This window comes from Mastomys coucha, unplaced genomic scaffold, assembly GCF_008632895.1.
Source record: "Mastomys coucha isolate ucsf_1 unplaced genomic scaffold, UCSF_Mcou_1 pScaffold5, whole genome shotgun sequence".
Lineage (NCBI taxonomy): Eukaryota > Metazoa > Chordata > Mammalia > Rodentia > Muridae > Mastomys > Mastomys coucha.
The window spans coordinates 61,727,022-61,747,924 of record NW_022196911.1 but is presented as its reverse complement, the minus strand read 5'-3'; the positions used below and the strand labels follow the sequence as shown (position 1 = coordinate 61,747,924).

General features: G+C 48.0%; 1 protein-coding gene across 2 annotated transcripts in view; it reads left to right on the top strand.

Moving 5' to 3' along the window:
• The first annotated feature begins 2,927 nt into the window (after positions 1-2,927).
• Shisa6 (shisa family member 6) overlaps positions 2,928-20,903 on the top strand; it is a 310,869-nt gene continuing 292,893 nt past the window's right edge. The window contains exon 1 of one of the 2 annotated variants that reach the window (XM_031353941.1): positions 2,928-3,681. In XM_031353941.1, coding sequence (XP_031209801.1) covers positions 3,029-3,681 — 653 coding nt within the window. In that variant the 5' untranslated portion in view covers positions 2,928-3,028. The remainder of the gene's footprint in view (positions 3,682-20,903) is intronic. The other variant, XM_031353940.1, reaches the window with a different exon arrangement.

The window sequence follows — 20,903 nt, the reverse complement described above, 5'->3', positions numbered from 1 at the left end:
GCCTCTATGGAACCTAGTCGGTTTCCCTTTATCTGTGCCATTGATAAAATCTCATTAGCGTCTTGCAGGAGGACAAGTTACTCTTCTACCTCGGAGAGCAGCCAGAGGCACAAATGGGGTTCCTGGATTAATGAAGGAGACAGAAACACTAGAGGACAGGGAGAGACTGGCTTAGAAACCACACACAGTATTTACATTCAAAGGTGGTAGTGGTGGTGGGGGAAGTGTTTTCTTCAAATAATGCTTTCCTGAGGACCAAGTAGGTGTGCCTATTTTCTTCCCCTGAGCCTTCTGTTCTTGCCCTGGGCAGACCTCTCAAAGGCACTTCTGGCTGACCACTGTGAACTGTCTTGAGCCTGCTCTGGATGACATAAGAATCATCTCTACTGTAGGCATCACCTCTCACATGTCTGCCCCATAGCTTCATTATGTTGCACCTGGGTTACAGCTTCCAAACTGCTTCCCCTGTCAGTGGGTCAGTCAGTGTTCTCTCTTCCAATAGACTTGAAGATACAACAAACCTATAAATCTGATTAAAACCCACCAATATTTTCCCAGCAGTTGTCGAATACATACAAACTCTTTGGCAGGACTCACACTGCCTCCTGGCTGCCCTTATTTAGAAGCCCCTCTATGGCCTTCATCATTGTGTGTGCTTAGCTCATCCACCCTGTTTCTCCCAGTTTCCCTGTCTCTGCTGGAAACATCCTTATTCTTGCTTGTTTTTCTAACTTCTAACCATTCTTCACCAGGGATTTCATTAGCACCCTGGGAACTGTATTTGACCCTCACTGCTCCCCTCCTGGACTAGGCTAGAAGCCTGTATCCTGCTGTCAGAATAGGCTGTACCCATCTCTGTCATGATACAAACATGCCACGCAGAAATCATTGGACTGTCTCTGCTGTAAATGAACTCCTGAGAGAAGTTTATTCCTTATCTTAGCACTTACCAGTGTGCAGGACTGGCACTAAAATGATTGTTAACAGAGCCATTAAGAGACGATGCTGAGGAAATAGGAGGAAGTGCCAAGGAAGAGGAGGAAGGAGGAGCGGATTGAGAATGAGCAGCACATGGAGAGTTTCTAGAACAGTCGGCCAGAGAAGTCCCTCTTTTCCCATCTCAGGTAAAAATGTCCCTCTATGCCTTGGGCTCTGGGTTTCAGCTCCAATTCAGTCCATCCATTTAACACCAGTCTCCCTGAATGCCGAGAGAGTTTGTTTGAGTCACATCGTGCTTTCATTCCAGCAGCCTGCCTCTGTCTCCCACCAAGGTTCTCAGGACGCCTGGCTGGCTGCGGCTCCTCTTCTCTGATCTCCCACCTTCTCCAAGAACACACACCAAACTTAGACTCTGACTCCCTCTTGGGGTGGCCACGTAACTTAGAAAGTCAGACTCCTGGGTCTCCTTTCTGCCAACGTGGTCTCAAGGAATGCTTACTTCACTCTTGTCACAAGGGAACGCCTCTCTCCTTATTCCCACCTATCTCCCCCGGCAGCAGCGACAGGAATATAGCGTTTCCCCAAAGGAATCTTTAAAACTCAGGTAGTTTTATTTATTTATTTAGTTAGTTATTTTTAACTCTACTCTCAATGCTAGAAAAAAGTTGGAGAAAGAGGGAATTTGAGGTGTCACCCAGAGCTGGAGCTATCTCGCTCCTGCACGAGCGATGGAGGAGAAAGGAGCCTAAGTTCAACTCACTATATGGCCCAACAGCCACTTGACCCCTGGCCTCAGTGTAGGAACCTGTAGCAATGGGCTTGACCTCTTATCTTTGCTGTGAGCATCACCACTAGGGAGAGGCAGAGGCTTGCAGAAACCCCAACTCGCTTTCTGGCAGCGCAAAGACCGGGCTGAAGTAAAAGGCGGCCGGGGAGGGGGGGTAGCGGGGGGGGGGGGGGGGGGGGGGGGGGGGGGGGGGGGGATGAGGGAGGGATGGGAATACTTGACCAGAGGGCTGGAAGGACAATGTCAGACCAGGTTTGACCCTGCCACTGGCCAGCTCCAGAGGGCTCACTCTGGCCTTGCTCCGGGGTGTAGGTAGTGGGGGTGAGCTCCTTCTTTGCCATCTTAGTCGCTTAACTGGTGTCCCGGCTTTGGTGACGCGAAGCTTCGAGGCGGGGGTGGGGTTGGGGGGGGGGAGGAAGAGGCAAAGAGGAGTCCTGCCGTCCCCCAACCGGGCGCCCAGGCGTGGAAACGTGGGCGGCGGCGAGCGGCTGGCCTCCCTCCCCGCCCTCCCCGCGCGGCGCTCCCGCGTGTGCGGCTGTGTGAGTGCGTGTGTCTCCCTCTCGCCTATCGCACACGCTCCGGCACTAGTGCAGGCGGTACCCGGCTCCGCTCACTCGCTCGGGCCGCTGCGCTCCCGCCTAGCCGCCTAGCCGCCTAGCCGCCTAGCCGCCGCTGCCGCTGCAGTCGCAGCCGGGCATGGTGAGTGACTGAGGTGCAGCCGCCGCGCACCCTCTCTGCCCGCCGGACCCCAGCCTCAGCCGACAGCACCGTCCCGGAGCCCGGCGGCCCGGTGGCTTCCCCAGGGGCTCTCCGCGCGCCCTCGAGCCAATGTCCCAGCTGGGACGCACTCTTCGAGGGCTGAGCGCTCCTTCTCCGCTTGGCTGCCTGCCGCTCCCCGCATCCCCGTGACCGCTGCCCCGTCTCGTCCCGCAGGAGCTGCCCAGACGGGACCACGCCGCCGCTGCCGCCGCCTCCGCCTCCGGGAGCCGCGCTTCGGGGCCGGCCTGAGCCGAGTCGCGCGGGGCCGCCGCTGCCGCGGGCGGGGGATGGGGCTGCCCGCCAGGCGCGCGGAGCCCGCAGGGGGAGCGCGGAGCCGGCGCGCAGCCTGAGAGCCCCGCGCAGCCCGCGCCCCGCCGCTCTGTGCGCTCCCGCCGCCGCCCGCGCCTCGATGGCGCCATCTCCCCGCCGCTGACCGGTCCGCCTCGCCCTCCCAGCCCGCGCGGCCGCCCTCGGAGCCCGGCCAGCCGCCGGGGCAGCGGCCTGCAGCCCGCGTCCGCCCGCGCCCTCCCGCCCGGCCCCGCCATGGCGCTGCGCCGCCTCTTGCTGCCGCCTCTGCTGCTGTCGCTGCTGCTGGCGCTCGCGTTCCTGCACCTGCCGCCCGGCGCAGACGCCGCCCGCGGCCGCGCCGCTAACCGGACCCTGAGCGCGGGAGCCGTCGGAGGTCGGCGTGCCGGGGGCGCCCTGGCCCGAGGCGGCCGCGAGCTCAACAGCACCGCCCGGGCGTCCGGCGTCTCGGAGGCGGGCAGCCGGCGGGGACAGTCCGCAGCAGCGGCAGCGGCGGCGGCGGCGGCCAGCGCGACTGTCACTTACGAGACGTGCTGGGGCTACTACGACGTGAGCGGCCAGTACGACAAGGAGTTCGAGTGCAACAACAGCGAGAGCGGCTACCTGTACTGCTGCGGCACCTGCTACTATCGCTTCTGCTGCAAGAAGCGCCATGAGAAGCTGGACCAGAGCCAGTGCACCAACTACCAAAGCCCGGTATGGGTGCAGACGCCCAGCACCAAGGTGGTGTCGCCGGGGCCCGAGAACAAGTACGACCCGGAGAAGGACAAGACCAACTTCACCGTCTACATCACTTGCGGGGTGATCGCCTTCGTCATCGTAGCGGGCGTCTTCGCCAAGGTCTCCTATGACAAGGCCCACCGCCCTCCGCGAGAGATGAACATCCACAGGTGAGAGGCGCTACTGGGTGCCTGCCTCGGGTCCCCAGGCCTCGCCCCACTCTTAACATAGCCCCTTGGCCCTGTCCTCTTCGCGAATACTACTTCTCCCCTTCTAAGTCACTTCCACCGACGCTTCCTTTAGGACCAGTAGGCTCTCCCGCATAACTAAAGCATTTAGGAAGCAGCTAGGTGTGCTTTTGGCGTTAGAGGGATTTGCAACACAAAGTACCAGTCGACAGAGGAGTTCATGCTGTTCAAGGATAAGAATTTCACCAATTTTCCCATCCCCAGGCTCTATTTTTCATGGCGCGTGGACACTTTACTATGGGCCGTACCATGCTTAGTTTTTTTGTTTTTGTATTTATTTTTAAAATCTGGCGTGTCACTTTAATCTAAAGAACAGAACAGTGTGGGCACCTCACTGAAAAGAACAGCAAGTGGGTTAGTGTGAGCTGGGATGTCCCCAGGTGTTAAGTGCAGGATGGTAGGGAAAGGGCGGTTGCCTCTGCCGGAGAGAAGCTTCCCCATTGCGTGTTGACAGAGCACAGAGGGGTGGGTAGTAGATCTTCCAGTGGGGTGCTTTTCTTCCCTGATGAAACTGGAGGACTTCTCCCAAGGCAGACCTCTCTGAGTTAATGCTTCTATAATGTCCAGACCATCTTTTACTGCACACATGGTAAAGAGAGTGAGGACTGTCCTCTTCCAGAATGTTTAGCAGGGGCTGAAAACCTGATAGTCCACAGTTCCACTCTGATTTCCTCCCACCCGTGTTTCTGGTTCCCGGGGAGATCATTGGAAAGTCAAAGCCAAAGGGACCACAGGAGCCCAGCCTCTCCTTTCGGAACTGCACAGGCAGAGGATGCGGAGTCAGCTGTGCTTCCAGCATCCCTGTGAAGATGAATGGTTGGATGTGGCTCCAATGAAAGCCCTGCCCCAGGAAACACTTCCATTTCTGGCACACAGAGTGGGCACTGCCCTAGTTCCCAGGTCCAGCCCCCAGCCCACTGCTTGTGAGTTGACCCATCAAGCCTGGCCCGGGCCATCCACCTTTAGCTCATGTCTGCACATTGCGTATTATCCCCATGGCTTGAAAACCTCCTCCTGTCACTGCTCTGAACATTAATCACCCCTACCTTGCTGAAAAGAGGAAGGCAGGAAGAAATTTCTAGGCATGCAGGAAGAGCTGATTCTGCCTGCCCCTCCCCCCTGTTCTAGTGGGTGTTGAGAGAAGATGTCAAGGACTAGACTTGGGTGCACTCTAGAGGGAGGATCCCTTTTTAACCCCTCATTACCTGACCTTGCCATCACAGTCTTCCTTTAGCTACTCCCAGCATGAGCTTACTCAGCATCCCTTTAGACCAGAACTAGGCTTTGTGAGCAATAGTCTGTGGTCTCCATGCCTTGCTATGTAGAAGATGGGCACTGTGAACAAAATAAGAACAAGACTCCACTTTTTAGGAGTTTGTTTGATCTGGCAATGAATTCTCTCTTGGCTCAGTTTGCAAAGCAAAGCATGGCTCAGAGGGCAGGTAGGTGCTTTCAGAAGCAGATGTGCATTGTTCCTTATGTTACCTCTGACCCAGGACTCAGGGGCTCATTTCCTCTTTCCTGTCTTGTCTCAGTAAACCCACGCTGGCTCTCACCACTTTCTAGTTGATTCATTGATACAGCACAAATATCTCTTGGGGTTTCTCCCTGCCTCCTCCACTCTTCCCTTCACCTCCCCCCCCTCCTTTCCCCTTCCCTTCCGTATTCAGTTTGCTCTTTACCCATTGCCTGTGTTGACAAGATTGTGGCTTGAGAGATTAAAGTCTGAGATTAAAGCCCCAGGAAAACCTGACATCGCTACGTGGTTCTGGAGAAGTCACTTGTTCTTGATGTTCCTTTCTTCTTACCCACGTACTGTCTCTGTCCCACACGGGGGTGGGGGGCGCAGTTTCTGGGGTTGGGAGAAGGAGAGAGTGAAGCATGGGGAAAGAGCTGAATTTCAGGCCTCAGACCATTATGGAAATAGGTGATGTTTCTCCCTTAAATTCACCTCCTGATTTCATTCAGTTCACAGCACCTCTCCAGCAGCTGCAGCCTCGCCTGATAGGTGCCTCAGAAACCGTCACTCTGGTACTGGGCGCATAGGGAACAGTGCTTATCAGTGTATGTGAGCAGGTGGGGGCTGGGGTTAGGAGGTCAGTGGTCATTAAGGACACCTAGGAGTGACCTTGAGCAGGTTAGGGAACTTCTTCTTCAGTTTTGGCAAGATAGCAAGCATGTCACCTGGATCTCTTCTTTCCAAATGTGTCAGGGTGCGTGCCCACAATGCTCTGATATGCTCCTCTGGGCAGGAGTGGGAGGGGGCTCATTTTCCTCTGCTGATACCTCAGGCGTCATTGCTTGCCACACCTGAGTGGGGATCAGGTTTGTGCAGTTTGTGTGGTTAGAGAGGCAAGGTAGAGGAAAGGGGTGGTGTTGTAGGAAATATGTATTCACAGTAAAGAGTTTTTCCTAGGGAAACTGGGAGAAACAAGAATGTTCTTGGTCAGAGGTCAAGTAGGGAGATAGGATGTGCTTCAGCTCCATGCTTTCTGAAGTAGTGCAGCGGAAATGTGTCTTCACTGAAAGGGAGAGCAGAGCTGATGCCATGCATGAGGCTCCTTGAAGATAGGCAGACTTCAGCTCTTCCTGGCTTGGGGCAAGTGGCCCTGAGTCTGAGGGAGTTTCAGTGAGGAAAGTCTCACTGCAAAGGGATATTGTGGGAGTTTGAGAAAAGATGGAAGAGGGATGGGCCATCTGCTCTGCCTTGGTGCTCTCAGGCTGGGCAGCCCTCTACTTGCCATACGCATGTGTATTCCTCATAGCTCTTGCATCTCTCCCTCCCTTACAGGAAAGAACAGATTTTGCTTTTTCTAGAAGTGACTAGCTCTCGATAGCATGATTCTGAGTGAGGAGTCAGTGTCTGGAGGAGAGATAGGCAGCTCTCTGGGGATTTTTAACAGTGAGCACACACCCATATCCATAGCTGGTTAGGCTCCGGGGAGGAGAAAGCGATGTTAGATCTGGATGAGGGTGTCACACCTTCTAGGCTGGAACCACAGTTCTATCAGAAGCTATATTCTTTTCTCAACCCTGCTTTAGAACTTCCCAGGTTAAGTCCAGAACCACAGGCATCCCCCAATTGTCATGGGGCCATTTGCCCAGAGAATGATGGCTATGCCCTCCAGGAGTATGGCCAGCCTAGGAGGCTGGCCCCTTTTGACATTCTATTCTGCTCTTAGCTGTCTCACATCCAACACATTCAAACCTATTCTTCCTCCTCACCATGAGCTGATTCATTAATGTCTCAGAGATGGGAATCGCTCTAAGGAGGAACCGAGTGGCTCCTTTTTTAAGTGGCTAATTAACAGATGGGTTAGGGAGGTATTAAGATGCTTAGACACAGTTGGTAAAGTCAGAGGTGCCTGTACAGGGCTGAGAATATGATGGAAGGTGGGCAGGGAAGATGGGAGGATGCTCTGAGAAGCAGAGCCTGGGTATATGCCATCAGGAGAAGAGGAGGATATTAAGAGGTAACTCATCCGCAGAATCCATCTCCGAATTAGCTTTCTGATTTCTAGGTAAACTAGGGAAAACTTTGCTGTGCCTTTTCTCTGTCTGGAAGTAAATTAGAAGCCAGGAGAGCTCCACTTTCTGTTTCAGGCCAACACTGCCTTAAAGGACCACTCCGGAGCTGAACAAATGAAGAACTCTTTCTGAATACCAGGAGACTAACTGTCAAATCCTCTCAAATACTCCAGTTTTTGAAGTGAGCTCTCCATAATGAATTGATCTAAACAGAGCTACTTTTTTTTTTTTTAAACTCAAAATACAGAAGGTTGGAAGGAAGGAAAGGGGAAAAACAACTTTTGCCTTGGGCTGAAATTCTTTACCCTCTTCATAATTCCCTCTCCCTGTGCGGGGGGAGGAAGTGCACATAGGGAAAGCTAGGAAATTACAGAAGTTTTATGAAAGAAGGTTAGGGCCAGGATCCCAGGAAAGCAGAAAGAAGATAACAAAACTAAGAAAGAGAGCGAGAGACTAGTCAAAAGGTTGATGGTTATCACAGAAGGGGCAGAGTGGTACCACAGACCCTCCCGCAGTCTTGGCTTTGTTCTGTTTCTTGGATGTATGTGGATACACTGCACATGAGCCTTCTCACATTAAGAAGGCAAGCGACGGTTCAAACTCCAAAGCACACCCCCTTGACACTCAGGCTAACAGGCTTCATTCATTCTTGCTCTTAGCAGCACAGCCATGAAAACGTTCCACAACAATTCTGAGACCTTGACAACACTCTGGGGTCATGCTACTCACTGTCTTTGTGGTTCTTTTCTGAACTGTCCCCAGGCTCAGAAGACTTGCCCATCTGCCTCACCCTGCGCCGTCTCAGAGTACATTCATCTTAAGCAATCTGCCGCTAAGAAACCCAGAGCTTTCCCATAGTTCTAGTCTCCTAAGGCACCTGTAGAAGACAAAATGTAATTCATTGTTTTCAGCTGATCTGAAGGAGAGATTGCATTGACTGGGGTGTTGGTTTAGATCAATTGTGCAGAAAGCCACAGTTAAGACATCTGAAATGTGCAATGATTGAAAGTGGTCAATTATCCTAGGCAGACAGACATGCCTACGTATCTGGAGTAAAAAGACAGTGATGCCTAAAAGAACTTCCCCTATCTAGTTCCACAGGCTGAATTTTCAAGGGCCTGAAAGGCTATTATTTAGGTCTGAATCTTTGTAGCCCAAGGAGAGCCTCTACCTACTGCATGTGGAGTTAGCTCTCTGCTCCTGGCTATGACAGTTGCCAGCTTCCTTTTTTCCTATGTCCATCCTGTCTACTCAAATTTCTAAATAACCTATGTCTGAAATCGTCAGACTCAAGTGCACTTTGCCTTACAGTTTTGTCACATTCTTTGGCAATGTATGTTTTGCAAAATTACAAAATTATGGTTTGCCATTATGGCTATGTAAGACATCTCAGGGGTGGAGAGGGATTCTCGGTGGGATACACAATGGGGGGGGGGTTGGAGAGGGATTCTCTGTGGAATACCCAAGGGCCTAGTCTACCTTCCTCTTCCTCACAAACGTACCTTCTGTGATGATTCTGTTCCTTGTTACTTTACTTTGAAAAACTCAAGTATATTATTTTTCCCTGAGTTACGTTCCTGACGTATATATATTGTCCTTGTTGACAAATATTTAGAGGGGGAAGACGGCTGGATGTGAAGAGTTTACCAGCAACCCCTGACCCATGGCCTTGAGCCTCTAGTAGGTTTATTATAAGAACAATCAAGGCAGATTGTTAACTCTGTTTTTTATTTTATTTTATTTTACTTTTTAAAATTTTTCTACAAGTGAAATCAAAGTCTTAGGAAAAGGCAGACTAACAGATTCTATTATTTTTCCATCAGGTTCAGAATCATGGGCTTATTCCTACAAGTAATTTAACTGTGTAATTTTATAAGTGAGCCACTTGAAATCAACAGAGCATAGGTCACAATGACACATGTCCCAGCTGCTAGTTGAGTTAGCTTTGGCCGAAAGCCCCGGTGTCCAGACCCTAGGCCCAGGCTCAGACTCCTCCTTGTCTTCCTCAAAGCATCGCTTTAATGTTTGGTTCTTAGTCATTAGCCAATAATTTTTAGATAGCTAGAGATGTGAGTGACAGGTTTTTTTCCCCCCACTCCCTTCCCTGTGTCCTAGCTCTTCAGTCTTGCTGGCTGGCCTCTGTGTTTCCGTCCACCAACAAGATTTCTCGAAATCATCCCTGGTCGGTCTTTTTATGCAGTTTCTCCGAGTTCTTTTCTAAAGGGCAATAACCTGATCTAAGCATAATCCTTTAATAAGATGTGAGTAATGCAGACTGTTGAAGGAGGAAAATACAGCATATGCCAAAGGAGGGTGGGCCAGGGCAAGGAAACACTGAAGAACAGTGTGGGTAGAAGTCTGAGATTAAACATGTGGCTCTAGATGCTTCTGCTCTCACCTGGAGGGGACGTCGCTGAGACTTATCCTGACAGTGAAGATCTGCAGGGTGTGTGTGTGTGTGTGTGTTTGGTTATGTGTATGCGTGTGTGTGTTTCTGTCCAGAACTACCCTCTAGGTGTATGTAAGATCACCCTTTGGGACACAAGAACACAATTCTCTGCCCCAGATCAAGAAACCATCAGCCAGTGGAGCTGGAAGTTTGGGCCCATCATTATGTGAGATGAATCTGTATGACACGATGCTTAGGGACTCTCCATTTCATATGCCAGATCCTTCCTTTGAAAGAAGTGGAGTGTCTGTGTATATTGAATTCTCTTTCCAAGCAGTCTCTTGGAGAGGCCATGTGCTGATTCTTCTTCCACAAATGGCTCCCTAGCACTTCTCTTGGAAATACTTTGAGACTCTCCGTCCGGTCACATTGGCTTTCTGAAACCCCAACATATTTTCACCCTCCCAGGGAGATCTGGTTCGTTTAAGCAGTAATAAGTCATGGGTCAGGTTGATGGATGGACAAGGTGATGGGAAACCACAGTGCCTTCACTAAGGAGAGCTGCTAGGAGGAGCATTTCTATGAGCTCGAAAGGCAGGAAGGACCAGAGGAGGACAGAGCCCCTCACCTGCCATGACCATGCGGGACAGGGCTGCTCCTCACGTGGGAAGATAAGTACCCTTTAGGCTAGACCAGTTTCAAGTGACAGCAGTGTGCTGGGCAAGCTGCAGGACGGTTGGGAAAGAAGACAAAAGAAAGAAGTTGAATATGCATCAAACATTTCAGATAACCGCTCAGAAAGGGTGGAAAAAAAGAATGCCCCACATTTCTGCATAAAATAGTAGACAGATCGCCCAATTTAGCTTCCTGCTTTGATACCGAGGGTAAAGGGACCCAGTTTCTTTGGGAGACATGTGGAGAGAAGACCTGGGATCAGAGCCCCTTGTTCACTGCCCTCTGCTCTCTGTCACAGGGCTACCTACCGCCTCTGCAGTTCTGTATTCAGATAGGGTTGCCGCTTGGGTCAGACTGCATAGATATTTTGCAGGTCCATGAAGATGAGGCCGCCACAGCATTTCTAGAAGATTCATGACCACCATTCTTCATGGCTGCCTTCTTCCCATGCCCCCAGATAAATGTTTATGGGGCTAGAGTGGGCTGGCTGAAGGAAGGGCGCAGGGCAGGGAGGCACCCACTATAGTCTATGAACTTGGGGACAGTTATGACTGTGCTGCTGCAGGTAAGTACTTTCCCCAAGTCTCAGTCAGTGGTTAGAGGGACGGGGGGGGGGCGGCTGTACATAGGTACCACTCCCATGGCCCCTCCAATTTATGTGGAGGCCTCTTTAAAACACTCTTGAGGAGGTCTGCTCCACTGTGAACTTGGGCAGTGGATATCTTTCTGTGAGCAACTTCCCACTCTTCCATCATCTATGACACCCAGGAAAGCCATGAGGCCCTGAGGTTCCAGTTGGATGAGGTCTCGAGCAATAGTGCCTGGCCTTGAAACTTAATATGCACCAGGAGTCCTGTTCTACATTTGCCAAGCCAAGTCTCACTGGACCCCTCCCCTTAGCCCCCAGAGCATAGAGCCCTATTTTACAGATGAGGAAGCCCTACTCAGAGAAGTATAACATGCCCAAGGCCAGGCTTCCAGTATGTTGCTCATCTCCATCTTCCTTCAGGGTCTAGAAAAATAGCTGTCTTCCCCCTTGCTGACAGAATCAGAGATACCCCATAATGCATAAGGAAGCAGCCCCTCTACCTACCCCTGGGACGACTTGCCATCCTAAAGGATGATAGGGCCAGTGACCTCTCAGCCAGGGCTAGTAACACCCCTACTTAGACTGCATGCTCTGGGTGCATACATAGTGAAGGCTTACAAAGATGTGTGAGAAGCAAGAAAACTTGAAGTTCATTGAAGGAAAAACAAAAAGAACCCCCCCCCCCCGTGTGGTTCAGAAGGAAGCCCTGGGCAATTACGCATGAGTCATAGACTCGGAGAGAGATGAGAGGAGCTAGGAAGTGGAGGAGAGATGAGGTCCAGGGAGAGGATGGACCTCAGGGCACCCCCAGTTTTAATTACTGAGGCCCACGGCTTGCTAACAAGTCCATTTATCATAGTCCCTCTCCACCCCCTTCCCCATTTATAACACCCGGGTGCTGCACATGCAAGAGAGCTGCAGCCAACTCTTGTTATACCCACTCTAGCTATTCCCTCTCACTTCTGTCCCCCTAACTGTGCAGACTCCAGACTTGGCTCCTTCTGCAGTCTCTGCTTCCTTCCTTCTCGGGTCAGAGGACCTGAGAGTGCACAGGAGGAAGAAGGAACCCTGAGACATCCTAATCGCCATCTCGGGGGTGTGGCCTCCAGCTATTGTGTCTAAGGGTCAGCCGGCCAGCGTGTGGTGGGGCCCACATCCTTGACATCTTTGGTCTGTAGTACCACAGCAGGGGTATGGGAGCAGAGTCTCTAACCATGAGAGCTGTTTCAGTACCTCCGACACCTAGCTCTGCACAGCACTGGTTTGCTCCTCTTGTTTCCTTCCAGCCTTTTGCCCTCCCAGGATTCTCCTTGCCTAAAGCCACTGTTCCAGTGCCCTGGCACCTAAAGCTCCAGTAAGGCTTTAGGTGCCTAGAACCTTGGCCCTGTTCCCTAAAGTTGGTAGAAGAGCCTTTGCTTCCTGTAGCCTTCTCAAACGTACTCATTATCCCTTGGGTTTTTGGCATTTGGTTTCATGTCCTGTTCCTATTAGCTTCTGCATTAAAGTCTCATTATTCAGAACACCTGTCCTCCGGACATGTTTGTTGTTCTCTAAGCCAAATGTCCTCTTCTGGGAAATGTGGTTTCCACCCTTCTCCCTCTTCCTGTACTCCAGCTGCTCCCTCAGGAGGATCTTGGACCCTAGGATGGGCTATTCATTCGGCACAATCTGAGAGAGCTTTCTGTAACTCTCCCATCCCCTCCTTTCCTAGGTCCTGAGGCTTAAGACCTTTGGGGGGGGGAGGGGGGGTTAGTAGATAGGTTCAGAAGAGGGGAGGTTGTTGGGAAGTTTTGTCTGTTTTCCCGGGTCTGGAGTCAGAGTCAGGTTTCAGCAGGAGAGAGTTTTGACTTCACACTGGTTGTTCTTTTGGAGGATGGAAGAGGTGGCCATCAAGCCATCCATGGGATGACTGGCAGGATGCTAGTCCAGATGCCAATGCTGCTTCAAAACAGGAGGAGGACTGTGGAGCACTGCCCTCCTGCAATGCTCCTAGTTCCCTGTTTCTGACTTATTACCACATAAAGAAAGCTGCCTGAAGTGTCCTGGGAGTAACAGTCCATAGGCTTCAGGAGCCAGTACAGGTCATTTATGCTTAGATGACCCACAGCCAGGACACATGTCCATGCAGGGAGTGCCTATTCTCTGGAACCTGGAGCATTTGAAAAGAAGAATATCATGCCTCTAAGCAAAGAATCCATTGTGTTTCTTTCTCCTCTTTAAAGTCACATCATTAAAATGTATCTTCTTGTGACTTTCCATGTCTCCTCTGCCACCACAACTTTCCCATTTTTTCCTTCTCTTGATTACTGGTCACTTCTGTCTTGTCTTTCTAACCCTTACCCCCTCCAGCTCTTCTTCTTGAATCCATCCAGCTGTGACTTCATTAAATAGCATCGATCCAGATGCTACTAATTCAAAATTTATCCAAATTGGACCGGGACAAAGTTGTTTTTTCCTTTCTCTGTCTGATAGAAAGCTACAATGAACAGATTAATAGCTCAGACAAGACTGCAAACTCTGTGCAGGGCACATACACTACAGAGAAGGACAGATTGTCTGAGCCAGCCAGGTAGACAATTGGCATGCTAGAGACCAATTGTTCATATCTATTCAATAAAGTCACTTCTAAAGATCAATTTTATTTTATTATTTTAAAATTTCATTGAAAACACCACAATGGCTCAAGGAAAAGTAAAAATGTAATTTCCTGGCTTAGGCCCATTTTCATCTATTCTGGAAGCAGAAACCATAAGACCACAAGTTCAAGGCCTACCTGGATTATAGAGTGAGTCTGAGTAATTTAGTGAGACCTTATCTCAAACTAAAAAGTCAAAAATGGCTGGGACTAAAGTACTTGCTTCCCGTGCATTGGCCTAGGTGGACTCCTCAGTATTGTGCCCAGGTGTGTGCACCCCCAGACAGTTATATCCTGTATGTATCTGGCAATTCTATTGCTATAGAATGAGTGTTGCTCAACTCCCTTCAAATGCTATTTGAATTCCCTCCAGGAACTCTCTAAGATTTTCTCTTTTGTTTCTTTTTACGTTTCATTTTCTCACATTCTTAGAATCCACAACTTTTTCAGCTTTGAGAAGCAGTGTTTCTTTATGCTATCATAGCTGTAGGATGGCCAGCTGACCCTGCAAGGAAAGGGTCCCAGCTTTCAGATTGGGACCTACTTATGACAGCTTGTTCTACTTATGGGGGGGGGGGACAGAGGATCTTTGTTCCATTTGCGGGTCTTGCTCAGTTGCCTCGGCTACATAAATCACTGTTCCAACACCACTGTTTGGAGGAGGCAGCTTCACACCTCCTTAAAGGAGTCAGCAGGCATTCTTGGCTCTTCTAGATAAAGGACTTTGACATCTTTCCCTTCATTTGCTTATGTGCTCTCCAGGGACAGATAACAGAGTTCTTTTCTCTTAATTTGGGGGTTGTCATCCATCTTCTCCTGCCTTAGAACATTTTGTGAATGTCAAGATAGGGAGCCGCTTCCATCACTCCATCTCCATGATCTTGGTGAGTCCTTTTGCCCCTCAGGTCTATTAGCTGGATGTGGGATAAAGGAGAATACACTGTAGCGATATAGGCTTCTGTGCCTCATTCTGACTCCAGTACACCTGGAGAGTCAGGACAACAGATGACATCTTCAGTTAGAAGTGCAGCATCCCTAGGGATGGAAGAGATTGCACTTTCGCTTATATAGTGCTCTATTCTTACCTTATAGTCTTTGTTGAAGGACAAAAACTTCTGCTGTAAATGGCCTCATAAGCATGCTTGGTTTCAGCATGTTTATCTTATAGATACTCTTGGCAGAAAGGGACTCAGAATGCCTTTTTAGTCTCTTCCCTCTGGGCATCATCTCCTCTCCTCTTGGCGTGTAAGTGTTTACTCATTCATGTATTCTGCAGAATACATGATCTGATGTAGTAGTTTGATCATGATGCAGTAGTCTGATCTACTCTTAGAATGCATTTCAACTAAAAATTTCAGCATTCATAGAGAACCCAAACTGACTCTTCACCTTCACAACATCTCCAGAACATCTCAAAGACACCAGTCACTCCATCATCTCTTCAGTATCCATCATTTGAATTGGTATCCATATTTGTGAGTCTTCCCATGGACCATGCCTTTAAGTCTCTCTAGCTATGCACAGGCCATCTATCTACCACAACAACCACACATGGACCCTACTCAAACTCAGCTTAAAGATCCAAAGAGTTGTTGAGGGAAGCTAGTTTAAAAAAGAAGCGCAAGGAAGTAACTTTGCTTGGTTGCAAGTCTCATCAATAGGGCTGGTCAGGAAGTGTCAGCCTCATTTGGTTAAACCAGAAGAGTGTCCAGCATAATATAAACTACTGAAGGACTGACTGAGTAACATTTACATGAATATTATTTACTAGAGCATGAACATGATGATAATGTTTATATTTATCTTAAAGAAGGAAAAGATGAATAGGTAAAAGCAAAAAGGAAGAAAAAGAGAGAAGAAAAAGAAACCAAACACTTTATAGAAAATACTTGCTTAGTCAGTATTGATATGTTTGTCCAATCAAGCCCCTGATGAAATCTGGCGATTTGTTCCTGTTGTGGTCCTCTGGCTCTCCATGAGCCTTTATTTTGATGCTTTCTTGTATGACAGACAAAATATGCTCTGATCTGCACTGGCCTAGTGCAAAAGAACAAACCTATCTTTGCACCTGCCTCTCCAGGTCTGAGTGCAGGGTGCAGAAACACCTGCTGTATGAGCATGTAGCTTCTTGTCATTAGGCTGTGGTGGGAAATGTGATCTGTGGGTGATCCCTTCCAAGATGATGATGGCCACAGCTAGACCGTGTGATTTGAGAGTTTTGTTATGTCAGCTTTGTTGAATTATTCTCCATGACTTCTCTGTTCTACCCTTGCTATACTTGTGTTTCTCTAGCCTGAGCCTATTTAAGATTTATTTAGTCAAATATTTATTTAGTGCTTGCTAGGCACCAGGCTCCATTATACATGTTTTACTAATATTAACTAATTTATTAATCATCACGACAGTCCTAAGAGGTAGGCAATATTATTTTTTGCCCTATTACTTTGACTTAATTTTTTAATGAGGAAACAGAGCCATGGAAGTATAAGTAGCTGGCTGTTGACTGTTAATGTATGAAATGGCCACTATCCCAACATAGGCTCCCTATTTAGAATCCCAGTATTTAGCCATCAGGCTATCTTGTCTGTGTTTTGCTCACCCAGAGACTGAGGTCTTTTAGCAGAAGCAAAAAGGAAAACAAAAACAAAACAGAATATCAAAACCAATCAAAATAAACCGAATACACAATAAATTTGCACCTTACATGCAGGTTCTTTTATAAAGTCACCTGTCATGTGGTTGGCTGTGTGGTTATGCTAACACATCTTGGTAACAGTGCTCCCACTCCAGCCCCCCAGTCTCTAGACCCCCACTTTCAATTAGCCAGTAACAAGACTTGACACACTCAAATCTGATTCATTCTCAAGTCATCCAAAGATTGCCCGAAAGTCTGTTTGGTCTTGATGCTTCTGTATTCCTTAGACATGGGTAAATTTGCATTATGATTTATGAGGTCTGGAAGAAGTGCATGGAGATGATGCTATCGGAAATGGGTTTTCAGATTCTGCAGACTCTTGGCTGGTCACCTGTTAAGAGCCTCAAGACAGGCATACATCGGGCAGCAGCAACTGGCCCTACTTACTTGAAAAACATAACAAGCAGGCTGCCCTTTCCTTGTAGAGATGTTTACTGGCCGTGATGAATTCCAATTGTGCTGGGGACAACTCAGACCTGCAGAACAGCTCAATGCAGATGCATAGACATTGTTAACCAACAAATGAGATCCTGCATCCATTCTACGCCTCTGTGTGAGAAGAGCGGTCTTGTGCACACACAAAGCCAGCAGCTGTGTTTTTCAAGTGGACTGTGCGAGAACTGGGAATAGGGAGAAATAAATTAAGCCATTCTCCTTGGTCTGAGGTTATTAAAAATACGTTCATTTCAGTTGTCCTGACTGCAGAGTTTGGAGGATAAAAACACTCTGACTGCCCAGAAGAGAACATCAAAGGAGAGGTCAAAGAGGACACTCGCCTGTCCTCAAGTTTAGTGCCAGTAAGAGCTCAGTTATCTGGAACTCAGATAACTGGAATCCTTTAGCTAGCTGGACTAGAGCATCTATACATCACTTCTAGGGAAATGTAAAAGAAGCAGCTATGAGAGATTTACAGGGAAAATGAAAGCCAACTTCCACACTCTGCCTTGCAGTTTTAACAACGAGTTCTTTTTCCTGAATGGTACACTTTACTTTGCTTTCTCTGTGAAAAGGACCAAAGTGATGAGAGATGGCCCTTCTCATCAAGAACCCAAATTCTTAGTAACAACAGAAAAGAATTAATTGTCTTCTTTTACAGAGCCAGTGACGTCTCGAGAATAGTCTTCAAAAATCAGGAGAGTTCTAATTAGTCCTCAGGACTAAGAACATTAGCTGCAGGTAGTTTATTTGTAGACTAGCCCATTTTGGCCTTATTTCATACCTCCACCACACTGTTGGTTTCTTCCCATTCTCTCCCCAAAGGAGAAAGGGCATGACTGGGGGCTGCCTGTCTAGCTAGCCTTGCTCTTGGTGTGGAACAACTTACTGGACTGTAGCTGAGCATAGTTTCCTCCTTTATGTGGCTTAATCTTTTATGTGTCTCAGCTGGGAATGTAGCTTCTACTAAAGGCCATGTGGGTTATTCCCAGGGTCCCCGTCAACAGAATATTAATAGGCCAAAGACTTATAAGATGAGATAGGGGGTCCCAAGTTTCAACATACATCAAAAATCTAAAGTTTCACTTTGTGTTCTGTTGTCACAGTTGTTTTTAAACTTAGAAATTCGTGAAGGCCAGGGGACCAGAACTAGGCAGAGAGTAAAGCAGTACTTAGTTTTTCATTCTGATCTCCTGCAGAGCAGCGATCTAATGAGGTATAGTGGCACCTGGTTAGGATTTCATTTGACCAAAAGGTTAGCTGCTAAAATCCATGATGTTTCAAAGTGGACGGTGTTAATGACTCCCAGTGACAAATAGATGAGAGCAGATGAGCTGTAGCTGAGGTCAGAGGTCCCCTAAAGATTGAATACTCTGTAAAGCTCTATTGTTCAAAGACCATGGTAGGGTCATAGCAGGCTAAAACTGCAATTGCAAGGCTAGAAGGAAGGATGGATAGATCAGTGAGTGAATGGTATTAATGAATGTGTGGGTGAGGGAATGAATGAATGGATAGGTCGAGAGATAGATGAGTGGGTGGATGAATGCACTGGATGGTTAGGTAGATGCATGGAACAAAGATGAATAGATGGGTGTGTGGAAGAATGACTGAGTATATGAATGAGAGGATGGATGGATGGACCAATGGTTAGATGGATAGGTAGAATGGATGGATGGCTTGGAAGGTGAATTGGATAGATGTAGATGAATGAATAAGTGAGTATAGCTAAAATTTAAGTTAGTGAATGTCTGGTCTTGACCCAGTCATTTACTAATCGTATCTGCATGCCCACCTGGCATTTGCTAAACTAGAAGGCCATAGTGTAAAAGTAGTTTTTATTCATCTGATGTAATTGTCATCTCAGAGTCTTACTAACCTAGGCCAGTCCTGGAAACTTCTAGCCTTTAAACTATCTAATCTAGGCCTAGAAGGTTTTCAGCTTCTGAGACTTACTGCTAAATAAGCTCATCCTTTCTTGTTTTTCTGATCTCTGGCTGACTGATTCAACTCAGCTATTCCGGTTCAAACTTCTCACAAAGCTGACTGATTCAACCTGGTTTCCCTCTTGTCCTCTGACTGAAATTATTCTGTTTGACTTCAAACGAATTCTGGCAACCTGATCTTCTGGCTTCTTCTCCTTTTCTGGCTTGTTCTGTCTTCATCGGTGTCCAGCTTGTTCTCTCTTTAACCTCTCTCCGTAAAGCTCTCCTGGTAAAAGTGCCTTCTCCTTCTCTCTGCCCCTGCTCTCTATAACTGTCTGGGTAAAATTGTCTCCTTCCTTGCTTTCTGCACTGCTCCTCAAGTAGCGTCCCCTTCCTCTCTCTTCTCATGAGAGTTGGGCTTATTCTATCCTATCAAATCTTTCTCTGATTTGTCACTTTGTCTGCCACTCAATTAGACATCACTTTCAACCATGGATGCTTCCTTCTCCAAACTAACTTTACCATCATCGTTTAATATTAAAGGTGTGAGCTAAGGGCGTGTCTGTATTCCAGCCCGAGGGATTAAAGGTGTGTGCCAAGGGGTGAGCCACACCTCAACTAGAAACAGGACTTTTTCCAGTAAACAACATAATCTCCGGGTTCACAGTGTGAGTAAATATCCTGCAACATCATGGTTTGTCATGATTCCTGTTTATTAACTTAAAAGGCCTAGAGTCATCTGGGATGGGGGAACCTTGGTTTAAAACAAAAATGCCTTCATCTGATTGGCTTGTAGGCAAGCCTGTGGGAACATTTTCTTGTCTAATGATTGATGTGAGAGGACCTAGCCCACTCTAGATGGTGTCACCTCTGGGCAGGTGGTCCTAGGTTGTATAAGACAACAAGCTGAGCAAGCTATAGGGAGTAAGCCAGTGAGCAGCATCCTTCTATGGTCTCTACGTCTGTTCCTGTCTCCAGGTTCTTGCCCTTATTTTCCTCAGTGTCAGACTGTGATTGGGAATATATAAGGTAAATAAACCCTTTCCTTCCCAAATTGCTTTTGGGTCATGGTGCTAATCACAGAAAACAAAATAAAACACAATAACAATGTAAAAACAAATCAAAACAAACACCATCAACACACACATACACACACACACACACACACACACAAAGCAAATTCAGACCCAGACCCATCTGGGGAGAGCAGAAAGAATCGTTAAAGAGGAAAGTGGGATACATGTAAGAGGTGGTCTCTGTATAAGAAGATGTCCAGTCTCAAGTCAGAAGCACAACACTGAATTTCTGTTTCATTTGTTTGAGTACTGAGCTAAGTCTGAGTCTTAAATCCATAGGAAAATTTAGGGTACTGTAGCTGTAAATGTCACAGTGCTAGAAGCAAAGGCAGAGGGCTGGGCAAGAAAGCACATTGAGAGACTAAGCGCTGTTCAAAGATGGCATTTTTATCCTCCTGATGACTAAAGCAATGCCCGGAACTGAAGAGGACCCACGTTTCCTGGCCTGAGTGATCAGAGTTGGATTTGTTTCCCAATTAATTGACCCTCCCCCATGAAGGATGTGCCACAGGAAATCATAGAAGAGTAGGGAACAGTGAAATCAGCAAGAAAACAGATTTTTCAGGCAAAAGAGTTCCTTGACTTGATATGTTAGATAGTGCAGCCAGCATGACGGACAGGGAAGAGGCCTGAGGTGAAGGTGTTCTGCAAGTTTCTAAATGAGGTACATTTGTTGTCCTCATCTGTGCTGGGCACCAGGTTCCTGGTGGGGTGCAGCCTTGCCTTTGCTTCCTTACATGGCCAGTCCTCTGTCTCTCCCTCTGGGTTTCCTTTTCTCTAAAGGTATCCCCTAGTTCCCTCTCCTGTCTCTGAATATATTTTGTTTTTTTTTTTTTGTTTGTTTTTGTTTTTGTTTTTTTTTTTTTGCAATAGCTTTCTATCTACATTTCCTTGAGACCATTGACAACATTACTCAAGATTATAAGCAAATAAATAAACTGGTCTTGACCCAAATCACTCATTTGCTAATTGTTTCTGCATGCCCAGATATCACCTGCCATTTGCCAAATTAGCAGGCCCAGCTGGAGAGAGCAGGAAGTAGCTCTGAATGGCGCTCTCTCTCCCTCTCTCTCTCTCTCTCTCTCTCCATTTCCCTTCCTCTCTTCTGGTTCGCACTTTCTCTCTTGCCCTTTCCCCTCTTCTCTCTCTCTCTCCCTCTCCCTTTCTCCCTCTCCCTCTCCCCCTCTCCCTCTCCCCCAC